The sequence below is a fragment of the Atta cephalotes genome (genome assembly GCF_000143395.1).
Source record: "Atta cephalotes unplaced genomic scaffold scaffold00004, whole genome shotgun sequence".
NCBI lineage: Eukaryota > Metazoa > Arthropoda > Insecta > Hymenoptera > Formicidae > Atta > Atta cephalotes.
The window spans coordinates 2,521,534-2,535,101 of record NW_012130068.1 but is presented as its reverse complement, the minus strand read 5'-3'; the positions used below and the strand labels follow the sequence as shown (position 1 = coordinate 2,535,101).

General features: G+C 31.7%; 1 protein-coding gene across 1 annotated transcript in view; it reads right to left on the bottom strand.

Annotated features, from left to right (window-relative positions):
- Window positions 1-1,088: 1,088 nt before the first annotated feature.
- Window positions 1,089-13,568, bottom strand: part of LOC105625909 (sodium- and chloride-dependent transporter XTRP3) — a 13,399-nt gene continuing 919 nt past the window's right edge. Inside the window, exons 2-12 of the mRNA XM_012207219.1 lie at window positions 9,345-9,577; window positions 8,031-8,051; window positions 7,571-7,792; window positions 6,822-6,932; window positions 6,493-6,734; window positions 5,869-6,016; window positions 5,594-5,795; window positions 4,884-5,043; window positions 4,637-4,799; window positions 4,296-4,496; window positions 1,089-1,241 (exon numbers count right to left, since the gene is read on the bottom strand). Coding sequence (XP_012062609.1) covers window positions 1,089-1,241; window positions 4,296-4,496; window positions 4,637-4,799; window positions 4,884-5,043; window positions 5,594-5,795; window positions 5,869-6,016; window positions 6,493-6,734; window positions 6,822-6,932; window positions 7,571-7,792; window positions 8,031-8,051; window positions 9,345-9,577 — 1,856 coding nt within the window. The remainder of the gene's footprint in view (window positions 1,242-4,295; window positions 4,497-4,636; window positions 4,800-4,883; window positions 5,044-5,593; window positions 5,796-5,868; window positions 6,017-6,492; window positions 6,735-6,821; window positions 6,933-7,570; window positions 7,793-8,030; window positions 8,052-9,344; window positions 9,578-13,568) is intronic.

Sequence of the window (13,568 nt, the reverse complement as noted above, 5' to 3'; positions counted from 1 at the left end):
ACATGCATAAGGTAGAACCTCGGAGGAATCGAAAGTACACATTACATCATACAGAAAGCAGTAAATAAATCGGCTATGTTGATCTAACAATTCCACTACGTCGAATTTTATTGTCTAGTCTCTCCGTTTCCCATTCTTCGTAGATTAAACTAATGATCTATAAAAGAAATCGCACTTAATTAAAATTGAATTGACACGGACGAAATCAAAGATCCCATGTCCGATCTCCATATCGCGCGATACTAAAAAGCCAGAACATTCTATTCTCTTCGCTATTTTTTTGTCCGATATATATCTATCGTAATTCACCTGGTGATTCGCGATTTTACCTGGAAGTGTGATACACGACGGTAAAGTTTAAACACTGAACCGTCGCAACGCAATTGGTCGTTCTTTTGCGCTACACCTCTAAAATGTATTCCGAATTATACATATTGCTTTTAGTGGCGTCGCAATCCGACAAATTGAGCTCAATTTACGACGAATTCATGGTTTATCCTATATCCATTTAATGCGAAGAGTTACGTATTTTACGTATATATTCGAGAAGAATGATCGACGCACCCTACCTCTTTCAAGAAAATGAACAATAAACGAACGCGAATTTTCTTTTGATGAATTTTGAAAAATTTATAAATCGTATCGAGCGCAAATACATTCTTCGTGTTCGGTTTACGGTTCGAGGTGACTCACTTGTCATCAGGATACATTAGAAAGAGTTTCAAATAATTTCATATGTTTGTTGCTCATTTGTTGTTCATTTTTGCTCAATATATTCAATTTTAAAGACGCACAGCGCCCTGAGATATCAATTATAAATATATAAAGACTAAATTATGTAAATCTTTAAATCAATGTTAAAGATTTAAACGACGAAAATTTAATTCTTGTCTAGAATTATATTTCTGTTAATTAATGACTATAAGATAAAATAAGAACTTTGTTTGTGTATATACTTTTTTATATAATAATATGAAGAATAAATTTACATTAAAATTCTGATCATAATTAAACTAATTGTGTCTTTATATATCTGATATCTATACAGCTCACAGACAAATGGAAGAAGTCTCGCCGATTATGCGTTTTTAAAAGTTCATCACTTCCATTTTGAAGGCTCTACCCTTCATTGCTTTGTTAGCTATTTTATTCATAGTCGGTGCAGTATTCGTATCATCATCGCTATTAATGTCTTCATCTTCTTCCGGGAAGTCCTCGAGTCGATCGTGATACTCGTCAAGCTAAAAATAAAAAAAATAAAATTTTAAATATTTATTAAAGTGTGATATAATAAATCAGCTAAGAGAATTATAGGCTACAATCTTGACTTTTGCAGTAAAAATACAACATTGAAAAGAATTACTCTTTTTAATCGCAGTTTGCAGATTCGCTGTAGTAAGAATTGTCTTTTTAATTTTGAAAACCACATGTAAAAAGAGGAGTATTTCAATTCCAACTGTTAAAGTTGCATAAGCCTCACCAAAAATCGAAAGGTTCAGTATCATAAGTGATCTAGATTTTGCATAAATTCCATTGTTTCCATTGATTTTGTTCAAGTTCCATTCGTCAGTGTATAAAAATCGAAGAAACAAATAGCACTTCTATAATTTCTATAATTTGCGGGAATCGAAAGTTTACAAATAGTTTCTGTTTAGAAACTATTTGTAAACTGTCGATTCCCAAATAAACTTATAAACTTTTAGAACGCAATCCAGGATTCATAAATAGCTTCTACTTCTAAACTGTTTGCTTTCTTACTTCTACATGATGAAAAGGCTAATTGAACAAGGATCTAGAACGATCTACTCTACGTGAATACACAATTAGTGTTGGCAGATCACTTCTAATTCTCAACCCATTAATTATACTGTCCTATATACAGAGTGAATTTAATGAATATTTCAATATTTTACCATAGGAGGTGAATATTTCATTCTTTCGTATATGTGGATTTCACTGTCTCTTATGTATTACAATCGGTAATTCATCTCCTATGGTAAAACGTTGAGACATTCATTATGATTCAACCTATATATACATGAGCGTTTCTGATGAAATTTCATTCCTGGTGAAGCATAACATGAATCCTGATGAGAATTGTGATTATGATGATTCATCATATTTGACATGCTAAGTGGATCAAACTTCAGGATAGAATCCATACTTACCAAAAGCAAAGATGCTGATTTATTGCATTAATGAAGTTCATATTTTATAATTTTTCATGGCAATAATTAACAAAAATATTGCCATTATTTCACTATTGTCAAAATTAATTTTGTAATTTGCACTAATCAGATCATATTGAATTGAGAATATAACATGAAGCTATTCTCCTAAATAAAGTAATAGCAATGTATAATATTTTCTTTAAAATGATTTTTACAACTTATATAAAGTGTAATAGACATTTTTAAAATTAATTGTATATCAGAATTCATAAAAGTTTCATTTAAAAATATGTAAAGATGTTTAAAGATATTTAAAGGCATTTAAAAAGATATTAAAAATGTCAGATTATCTCGCTATTAATAAGTTTTGCTTGATATGCAAGCAATTATGATTGCTACCAATTTGCAAATGTACTGTATCATATATATTCTCGTTCAATTTTCGCCATCTGTTTACTGCTGAAAAATGTTATTTATTCGGTTTCTGTCATAAGATTTCTCATTTTATGATTTGCACTTATTTTATAAGCGTAAGTTTTGTTACGTTTTTGTTGCCATTTTACAAATATTGATTTAATTAACAGAATTTTGCATTAAATTTCGCATTTTTGCTAAGGACATTTGTTGCAGATGCTTGATAAAATATGTTTTTCTCAATTCGCACATAAATTAAAAAATAACAAATTCGAAAAATTTTGACTTGTGTCATTTTTCTTACAATATTTCTTGCAATATTTTATGACAGAGAATGTAAATTCAGAAATAGACAGTATTTTTTAATTTAAAATATTGTATATTATAGAAAATAATTTCGAGAAAAATTTTTAATATTATGTCTCTCTTATTCTTTAATTAAATGTTCGTTCATCTTACTTTATAGAGATTTGAAAAATCTAATCATGCATTCTATCGATGATGATAATGATGATATATTTTATCATAAAGAACCTAGTCGTTTAAAGGTATCGGCGTAGCATCCTTTCATTTTATTAAATCGTGCAGTTAATTAATCGCGATTTTAAACTGAATGAATACAATACATGGTACAAAAGAGAGACAGAAAGTCAGGAGACAGAAACTAGAGTCACGATATTTACGATAGAGGCTGACATCATGTACATGTGACAATGAATGCACTAAAAGTAACATTCAGAGGATGCATTCTCAAAAGTTGATACTGCGAACTCACGTGTAACGTAGCTACGGGGATATCGAGTAATCGACGTTACCACAGACAGAATGGATGCTTACCTACAACTGCAGATCATACGTTCAATTGTGATTTACCTAAAGCGAGTCACGTATACGCGCTTAATTGGCTCACCATGAGGAACAACTTGCGCAACAACTCGGAGGAATCCGACATAAGCAACATCATAATTTACGAGTCTGTTTTAATCGCACAAGGCCACACTGCTGATCAAATGGCATGACATCCGTTAGCCCGTGGTGCGCTAATTAAGCTATTCCGTTTGAACAGGCTATCTTGGAGGGGTACAACACTACTTATTCAAAATAATTATTAAGTAGTGCAGCTTAGCAAACCTCCACAGCAATTTCCATAGAAATAGATCAATTTTGACATACATAGAAATTAAAAATAATAAAATATTATTTAACTTAAGGAATCATTGTTCCCTTGTTATCTAATCCTTAATAATGCATTGAAGCAAAATATAAGTCAAATCTGTTGAAAAGAATCAAAGATTAAACTCAATGTGATTTTAGAAGGCAAATCAAAAAATTTTAAAAGATTGTAATGTAAATGTATTTCGACATTTTTTATGAAATTGTTTTGATGGTTACAGAGTTTTCGCTGCACTATTTATATCCATAAGGGTTTATTTTAAGGAAAGGAACAATACTACTTTCGACCAAAACAATTAGGTCAAATGGGAAAAGGCAACGTGCGCTCGTTCATTTCGAGTCATCCAATGGACTGCTTTCGCGAACTTTACACACATTCCATCACGAACGATCACAAGCCACAAATGCTATTTTCGCGGACAATATTTTTTTGCGCAAAACTTTTTTTTAATACACATCTTTCAAAGTAATTCATTTTGGGGTTTCTACGTATAAATATATATGGCTACGATTGTAATGGCAAGCTATTATACTCACGTCAACGTCGCCCATCATCTCCTTGGTAGAAACAGTAGTATCGATACGTCGAATACTGCCTTGATGTATATCCACATCGAGTTTCACCAATTGGAATCGTCGTAAAAGGAAAACGATTGGAATCGGAGCGATTCCTGCCAAAATGATAATGACGGCGATACCCAGCACCCAGCCAGGATAACTCGTGGGCACTGCTTCACCCTAAGAACAAAGCCGAAATATTATTACAATGATACGATTACATATGAAAGATTATATATATTTTAATTATATATTTACACAAGTTGGAAAATTTGTGCTGAATTAACACATTTTATGTATCCCAAATTGTATAATCTTACCATTGCCGCATTCCATGCCGAATATTGTGGTTTCTTGATGAACATGGAAATGACGCTAAACACAAGGATGCAAAGCATTATTATGGGAGCGAGAAACCGCCACGTGATTTGCCAATAAGCCCCAGGTTTATATCCGGTCATCTCTTCGATGTCCTTCGTAAATCTGCATAGCATTCGCGCGATTAATCCATTAATCTATATATCTCATTTGGAGAAGAGAATCTTGGTCGTGGAACGCTCAACTTACTTTTCGTGACCGTACACGAAAATCACAGAGATCATTTCCATTAGGGCGACTATAACGAGACCAATAGTACCGGCGAAACTATCAAACATCTTCAACCAATATTCACCGGCGCCAGTACAGAAGATGAGTCCAACGAAGAAGCATACAACACAAACAACTCCTGCAATTGTAAGTAAAAATTGTCACAACTAAAAAAATGGTTCTTTGCATTATGATAATAAATTATGAAAATAAAAATGACATTTGATTATGTTAAAAATATATTACTTTTACCGATATTATTTAATTAAAAATTAATAGTCAATAAATTAATAATCAATAAATTAATAGTCAATAAATTTTTTAAAAAATCATAAATAACTCGATTAACTTGGAAATAGTCATCTTCTTTACCTTTTTTACGCAAATGATTATCTTGGATATTATTTAATCTCTCAATTAAAATCATTATTATTAACAATATATTATACATTATTAATTACTATCCGATTTATTAATCGGATAGTTATTGAGAAAGATTCATGAACAATAGTTAAAATAGAAAGAAAATATGTTAAGCAATATCCATACAAACGCAATATTTTATAACAATTTATATTTTCTCGTCGTTGAGATATAAAAACATTTCAGGTTAAAATTATTTTCGAGTTAAAACGAATATAATTTTACCAATGCAGTGGTTTTTATCGATGTCAATAGATCGCGCTCACCTGTCATATATTGCTTCTTTATTCTTTTGAAGAGATCTATTTCGAAAATTACGCAGAGCATACCCTCGAGTAATCCAATTTGCGAACCTAAGCCGAGGGCAAGAAGCATCATGAAGAAAATGCAAGACCAAAACGGAGCACCCGGCAATTCCACGATTGCCTGTGTAAAGATGATGAAAGCCAGTCCGGTGCCCTCGGCAGCCTATACAAAAGGATTATCACTTAATTATTTTATAATCATGCACCGAACGAATTTGTGGACTATCATTACTCACGTTGTCCAATTCCTTGCTGAGACTGCATGATTTCATTGTAAGATTCATTGAAGAGTTGTAGGAGTTGCTCATAAAGAGTTCGTAGTCCTTGAGTCTGAATGAGGTCGAATTAGCCAAATACCCATTTTGTATCAGGATATCCTTCGCACTAAAATAAAAGCGATTTAACATATCTTCTGTGTCCCTCTGTTCTTCTTCGTTAACGATATATCCCGTCCCATCCCATTATGACTCGATCCCTCCCTTTTCTAAACGCTCAACCATCGACATGTCTGACACTTGCGATGTAATTAAATTAAATTGTAATGTACTTTCAAGTATACATTAAATGACTGATTTTTACAGTTTAATTTCAAAATATTATCAACATAAATTGTTATATATTACTCATATAGCTTTTTTTCACAATTTAATTTAATTATGACTTCTGCTAACATGCGTTATTATACATTAATAGTGCAACTAGTAAAAACGTCGACACGCATATCTTCTATCTCTCGAACAAGCGGCAACAGCTATCATGGTCGTTTAAAGACACATCTCCGCAGCCGTGGACGTTTTTTCTCACTACCCTCTTCGCGATGGCGAATTTAGAAACGATGGCCGCGCTTGCGGTCGCATTACCTGACGACGCACTTCTCCACGTTTGACATTGCCTTGAACCCCAAAATGGCGAAAATGACAACGCTCGCGTAAATGGCAGTAAACGCGTTGCACACGCTCACCAGGATCACGTCCCTCACGCAGTGGTTGTCAGGAGTATTGTAGCTGCCAAATGCTATCAGGGAGCCGAACGCCAGCCCGAAACTATAGAAGACCTGGGTCGCCGCGTCAAGCCAGACCGTGGGCTCCAACAATTTCTCGACCTTCAATGAAAGAAATAAAGTAAATATCTAATACCCGACATTTTACTTTCTTCGATAAAGTCGACTCTGACTGAAATCGATCGTCACCTTTGGCGTATACATGTGCGCCAGTCCGGCGCTTGCTCCTTCCAACGTTATCCCGCGGACGAAGAAGATGGTTAGTACGAGATACGGAAACATCGACGTAAAGTATACTACCTGGAAGAAAGGATAATTTGTTATCGCGATGATAAAAAAAAAAGTGCGAAATCAATCTCTTTAGCACAGTTAATTCATTTCTACTAATATCGATTAACTTAATGCAACTTATTTTTTATCTTTTTCTAATGCTAATATTTAGAAAAAGAATAAATCAAATCGAAATTAAAGTTAATCTACATTGGTAGAAATGGACAATATTAAAAGTATTGAGCAATCATTATTGTGACCGTTTTTATTTATTAGATTAATATTATATTTCTCGTGTAAAAGATAGGATTCTGAAATTTTTTGAATTTTCAATAATTATATTCTTTATATATTAATAAAACATTTGATTTTTCATTATTTCCTTTATTTTTGGTAATTTTTTTTCTTGATTCTTTAAATGAATATACAAGCATTATTTAATATTTCGATTGTTATTTTTAATATTAATTGACATCGAGGGAATCGATTCTAGACATATATTATGGAATTCTTCGGAATGGATTCCGATGAAAATTATTCCATTTTTCTTAAATAATACAATAGAAATTCAGACAGCACAATAGAAATCTAGGGAATAATTGAACAATTTCGATCGGAATCCATTTAGATTAGTTCGATAATACGTGTCCTTATCTATCTCAACTTACTTTGCCGGACGACTGTATTCCTTTCATGACGATGAAAAACACGACAATCCAGCTGAGCAAAAGACAAAGTACGATCCACCATTTGAGACCTTGGCCATCCTCAATGGATGGTGCCGCATCCAAAGTAGTCCTATACCAAAAGTACGCTGTTTCCGAACTCTTGACACATTCCTCGACTGGTTTCCCGTCTAATACCGGGCATTTTGCCCACGGCAGTGATTCCTAAATTGCGCCAGAATATGCAAATAGATCATCAATATACGCTTTAACGAGCATATATGCTGTTATTGCGTTGTAAAAGCTGAAGCGGTACTTTGAGCGCTGAATTGAGAGACCGATATTATGACAAAATTTACATATTATAGCTCCGTTATGCAATTTATGTACAATAATCTCTCTAATTATAGCAACATAATGCAATATTGCTCATTACTTAAAAAAACAAAAAATTGGTACTTACGCCAAATTTGATCGTGATAGCCTAATTGGAACATGAAAAAGAAAATAAATATCATTAATAGTTCGTAAATTTAGGAAAAATATTAACCCTAATTTGTATTCGTGGATTTAATAAATTCGTGGATTTAGATAATTACGCGCAAAACGTTGTGAAAAATTTTTGTTAAAAAATTTTTCACAATATCTTACAATATTTTAAGATACACAATTAACACAATCTTATTCCTCGAATTTTCACCTTTACAATGACAAAAAATTGTTTAATTGTAATAACTTTAAGTTATTAATTTAAAGTATTAAACTTTAAATTAATAACTCTAGATTCGTAAATACCAGTTTAAAAACTTTCAAAACGAATATCAATTAGAGTTAATAATATACATATACAAAGTGTCTGATAATTGTTCTGACAGAGTTCGTGGACATGTAGAGCGGCCTGAACTGAAATGGAAAGTCCATTTTGCAATTTTCACAATAATTAACAAGATATTAATTGCTAAAAATTACCGAAAATTAGTCTTCAATAACTTTTACTCAAATACTATCAACTTTACAAAAAAACTGCAAGACGAAAATTGTTTATTTTCTTCTCATAGAAATCTACGAATTTTTTTAGAATTTTTTTATCGACTTTTTAGTACTACATTTTCACATTTTTAACATGAGAAAATATGGTATTAAAAAATTCTGAAAAAATTCTAAACAAATTCTTAGAGCTCTATAAGAAGAAAATAAACAATTTTCGTCTCTTGCATTTTTTTTATAAAGTTGATAGTATTTAAGTAAAAACTTATTGAAGACCAATTTTTAGCAATTAATATCTCGTTAACTATTGCAAAAATTGCAAAATGGTAGAGGACTTTCCGTCTCAGTTTAGTCCTATATGTCCACGAACTCTGTCAGAACAATTATCAGACATCCTGTATATTTACAAAAACACCATTAATAATTATATTTAAATGTAACATTCTATAACATTTGAATTAAGGTAATGTTATCAAAAATAAATTAAAAAATTTTAATTAATAAATATTAAATACTAAATGTTTTTAATTTTTGATTGCAATTAACAAATTTCTTAATTTCCTTTTCATTTTTCTCGAATCTCTATAGTATTTTAATAGAAATATAATTTTTATTGAAAGACTGGTAGATTTTAAACACTTAGTGTTATCATGAGCGACGTTCTTTTATTACCTATTTAAGTCTAAAATCTAAACTATAAAGTAGTGGAGAGGGAAAGAGTCACTTAAGATGTCTCGACGCAGATTACCATGGCGTCAATCGGTGTTACGAACCTTATCGATCTACTTACCTCGACCGAGTTGAAGAGGTAGTAGACGCACCAGGTAATAATTACGTTGTAGTAAAGCGTAACGAAAAACGTCACTATACACGATGCGATCCCTATACCGCCTAGCCAAGGGTGTATTGTGTTCCATACACCCAAAGCACCTTGCCGCATACGTTGTCCGAGACCCAACTCGATCAGGAAGAGGGGTACACCCTCCAGGATAAGCATCACGAAAAAGGGAATGAGGAAGGCACCTGAAACATGTACAAATATTGCTTTAATTAATTTTTAATTTTGGCATTATAGATGCCCGGTATATTAAAATTTCACCGGAAAATCTAATGTAATTGTATATAAGTATACCTTATAATTTTTTTATCGAATCGTATTCTCATGTCTCTTAGGTTTATTAATAAAATTAAGTAGATATTTCATTTTTTTTTACTTTACAATATCATCTCATCTGCTTTTTTGTATCCCCAGTCTTTAACTTTCCTCTTTACCTTTGGATATCTAATTTCGCAGTCGTAGAGAGAACTGGAACGTCTTGTATTGATCGAGTAACCTAAGTCCTAACCCATTCAGCCATTCTACTACTTCAACGATTTTTTTGGTATTCATACACAAACTAGACTATAAGGGGAAAATCATTCAGGTTGGAAGACGTTAGATGCAAAAGTGTTGATGTTATATGTATGTAATAGTAGAAAGTGACAATGACGCTTTTTAGTCTAGTGATTAATTATATTCTGATTGTAGCGTTTTTAAACACGCTGATATTTGATTTATTATTAATCGTCCATTGGCAGTATGAACTTTTCACCCTTCAATCTGCTTAATTCTTCGAATTTTAATATAGATTTTTATATATAGACGGAAAAAAGTTTTTTGCTAAAGTATATAAAAATTTAACTAGATACAGATCTGGAAATAAATTTTGTTGGACTACCAAAATAGTTACGTAAAACGTTTAAATTAGTTGCTAGAATGTTAAAACTTTTTGTAGCATAATTCATTATGCTTAAGTTTTTTACATAATTATTTTAATGGTTCAACAAAATTCCTTTCATATCTATATCTATCTAAATTTGTAAATATTTTATTTTCAAAATCATTCTTTTCGTTTACTGTTTCAGACTATACCAAAATCTGAAAATATTTTTTTTTTTTTAAACTTAACTCCTTTAACGAGTTTTTACTATCATAGAAATTTTGTATTTTACTTACTTTTTACAGATTTAAATTTATCCACCAGAATTCTCAATCAATAAATTGACGGTGCTTTTAAAGTTCAACATTGCCGGCGAAGGATTAATAGAAATAAAGATTAAAATTTTGATAAGTAGCCGAACAAATTGGACCGTGCAAAGAAATGGATGCATCGATCGTAATTCTCACAGGATCACGAGTTCTAATAATACGATGCTGTGCGATAATTGATGTGTCGTTTAACACCTAAATAGCTCGTAACCCAAGCTCTCTGTGTTTAAAGTCGTTATTACGTTAGAACTGCGAACCACACAACGGCAGATGTTAGGTCGTCGCGTGCTTTCTGTTACACAGTGGTATGGATCGATCGATGGGCGTTCAGCAACGCGGACGTGGAAGCGGTACGTTGCAACAAGGAAATTTCCATTGAAAGCTGAGCCTTTGACTTGTTTAACTTAAAGGTACCCATGTGGGACTAAAATCATGAAATTCAAGACATTCGCCGACATTGACCTACAGCATAATTTCTTGTGCCAGTGATAATCGATAACAATTCGTGTCAATTTGCAATTAACGCATTTGTAAGTTTTAACAAAATTTAACAAGTTTTTAAAATTATGTTTACTATACATACAATAAAATGCAGAACGGCACTGCTAAATTTATAATATCAAATTATACCTAATTTGAATATTTATTTTTAATCATTCCTCTAAATCGCCATTATTGCTATTCAATACGTCATTAATTTAACTAAAATAAGTGGAGTTGAATAATTCAATTAAATAAATATATTACTTATAATAAATATATTATAAATATATTTGATTCAAATTTAGTGGACGTTGTTTACTTTGAAATTAACAACAGAAATAGATTGATTTATATTTTGAATCCACATGGAAATTAAAAAAAAAGATTATTTAATTAAAAATTCAAAGGATTGAATTACCATTATTTTTTTTATATCTAACAATAAATAGAAGTTTTTCCTTTTAAAATTGAGTCTATGGTAGAAAGTGAACCTCTTCGGGATCGCATGTATCTGTGTCTGAAATTGAATCCAGCGAAATCACAGCGCTGTTTAATTCTGGATCTCGATCGTAAGTGGGGTGCCTGGTACTTTTAGGCGAAGGTATTACCCTATGGCAACGTAAGGTAGACTTTAGAGCAGCACGTTAATCTCGTAATTGGAAACTCGATCTGCGCAGTTTCTAACCGATATGATTTCGGCGTGTATAAACTCTGGTGTTTTAATCACGCAACAGCCACCCGTGCACTTCTCGTGACCTACCTCTGCGAAAATAGACATATGTTAAATAGCCGCTCGTTCATTCGTGATTGATAAGAAGGGCTATACCTTCCGAAATGGCGAGCTTAAAATAATTCAAGATAGGCGAATAAAATTTTACGGACTTTCCATCTGAAAAATTCACGCTTGAAAAATCTGTCCACATTATAACATTATGTTGCCTACGTACGCGTTCATATTTCACACGACACCAAACAAAATGCCACATTGCTACTGATACTTATAGTATGTTGCGATTGATTAACCTTTCACGTTATGTTAAATTAAATCAGGTGTAACCTTGAACTATCTTTATCTGGATGAATAACATACATACATTCGGTATCACTTTGTTTCATTTGTCGCGACATTTTTGGAGCATTGAAAATACATATATTATATTAATAATCTGAATTGCGTAGATTAAATAAAATATTTTTATAGCATTCTTTTTTACAATCTATGTAAACGACGTGATTATAAATGCAACGTTCATGTTTTCTCTGGAAGATTCATTAACTTCCACTTACTGAACGATAAAGAGTCTATAGATTCTTGCAAGTATATAAAGCATTTCATATCAGTTACTTTACACATACCCACAACTTTTCTATGCAAAAAATTTAATAAAAAAATGATACGATAACAACGGCTAATTAAAGCAAAGTCACAATTTATTACAAAAATCTGTCAAAAGAAGAAAATTTATTTTAAGAAGAAAAGACTTAAAATCTTTGTTTATAGAAGTAAAACATCGATAGAGAGTATAATTGATAAAAATCTATAAAATTTAAAAAAATAATTAGAATTAATGTTATTTAGAAGGATTTAATTATTAAAAACAGAAACAATTAAATAAATTCGAACGGAACTGAAGGATAATAAAAATTGAATAAGTCGCTCGCAGCTAAACTATTCAACATGAATTATAATACGCCGCCGAGCGTAATTTGATATATTAATTTTTCAGTTCGCTATGGTGCCAAGTATGCTTTATTGTGTATGTATATTAGATGAAACTTCAAAGAAATAAGAAGAAAAGAAATGATTTAGTCTAATTCAAAAATAATTATGATATATCACGAAAGTTTTGTAATATCAGCTACAAGTATAAATCGCGAAAATAATCGATAGGAAAATGTCTCTAAAGATGGGAGCACGCGAAATATTTCGTCGCAGTTATATTTAACCCCGACGTGGAACTGTGGGATACCTGAAAATAGTCGTTGACTAGTATAGCCATACTGATTCCACTGCCCTCATATCGAGCAGCCTTGTCCTTGCTCTTTTTCGCTTTACATCCAACATAGAGCATACTGGCGGCCGTAAGTTGCATAAATATTTCCAATGCTACATGCAACTTTACGGTATACATCCTGTGCATGCGTCAACACTTGTCGCATATCGAGCAACTCGATATAAATAATTAATTTGACTAAATATATTTTACAAGTTTTCTCTCGAAAACTTGACTTATTCAAATTTTTTCACAGATAAAAAAAACTTTATTATTCTTTAAGTATTATATTTAACATATTTAACTAAATTTTTAACAATACCGTACTTCAACAAAACCGTTTTTTTTCTGTATGTATAATATGCAGAAATTTTATAGCTTCTTAGTGTAATTCGTAATTTTGGGTAGATAATTTTGATATAAATACTATTTAATTTATTATCAATATTTTCTTTGAATATAAATATAAATATAATCTTGCAAGCACTGTAGATCTTGTCGCTTCATT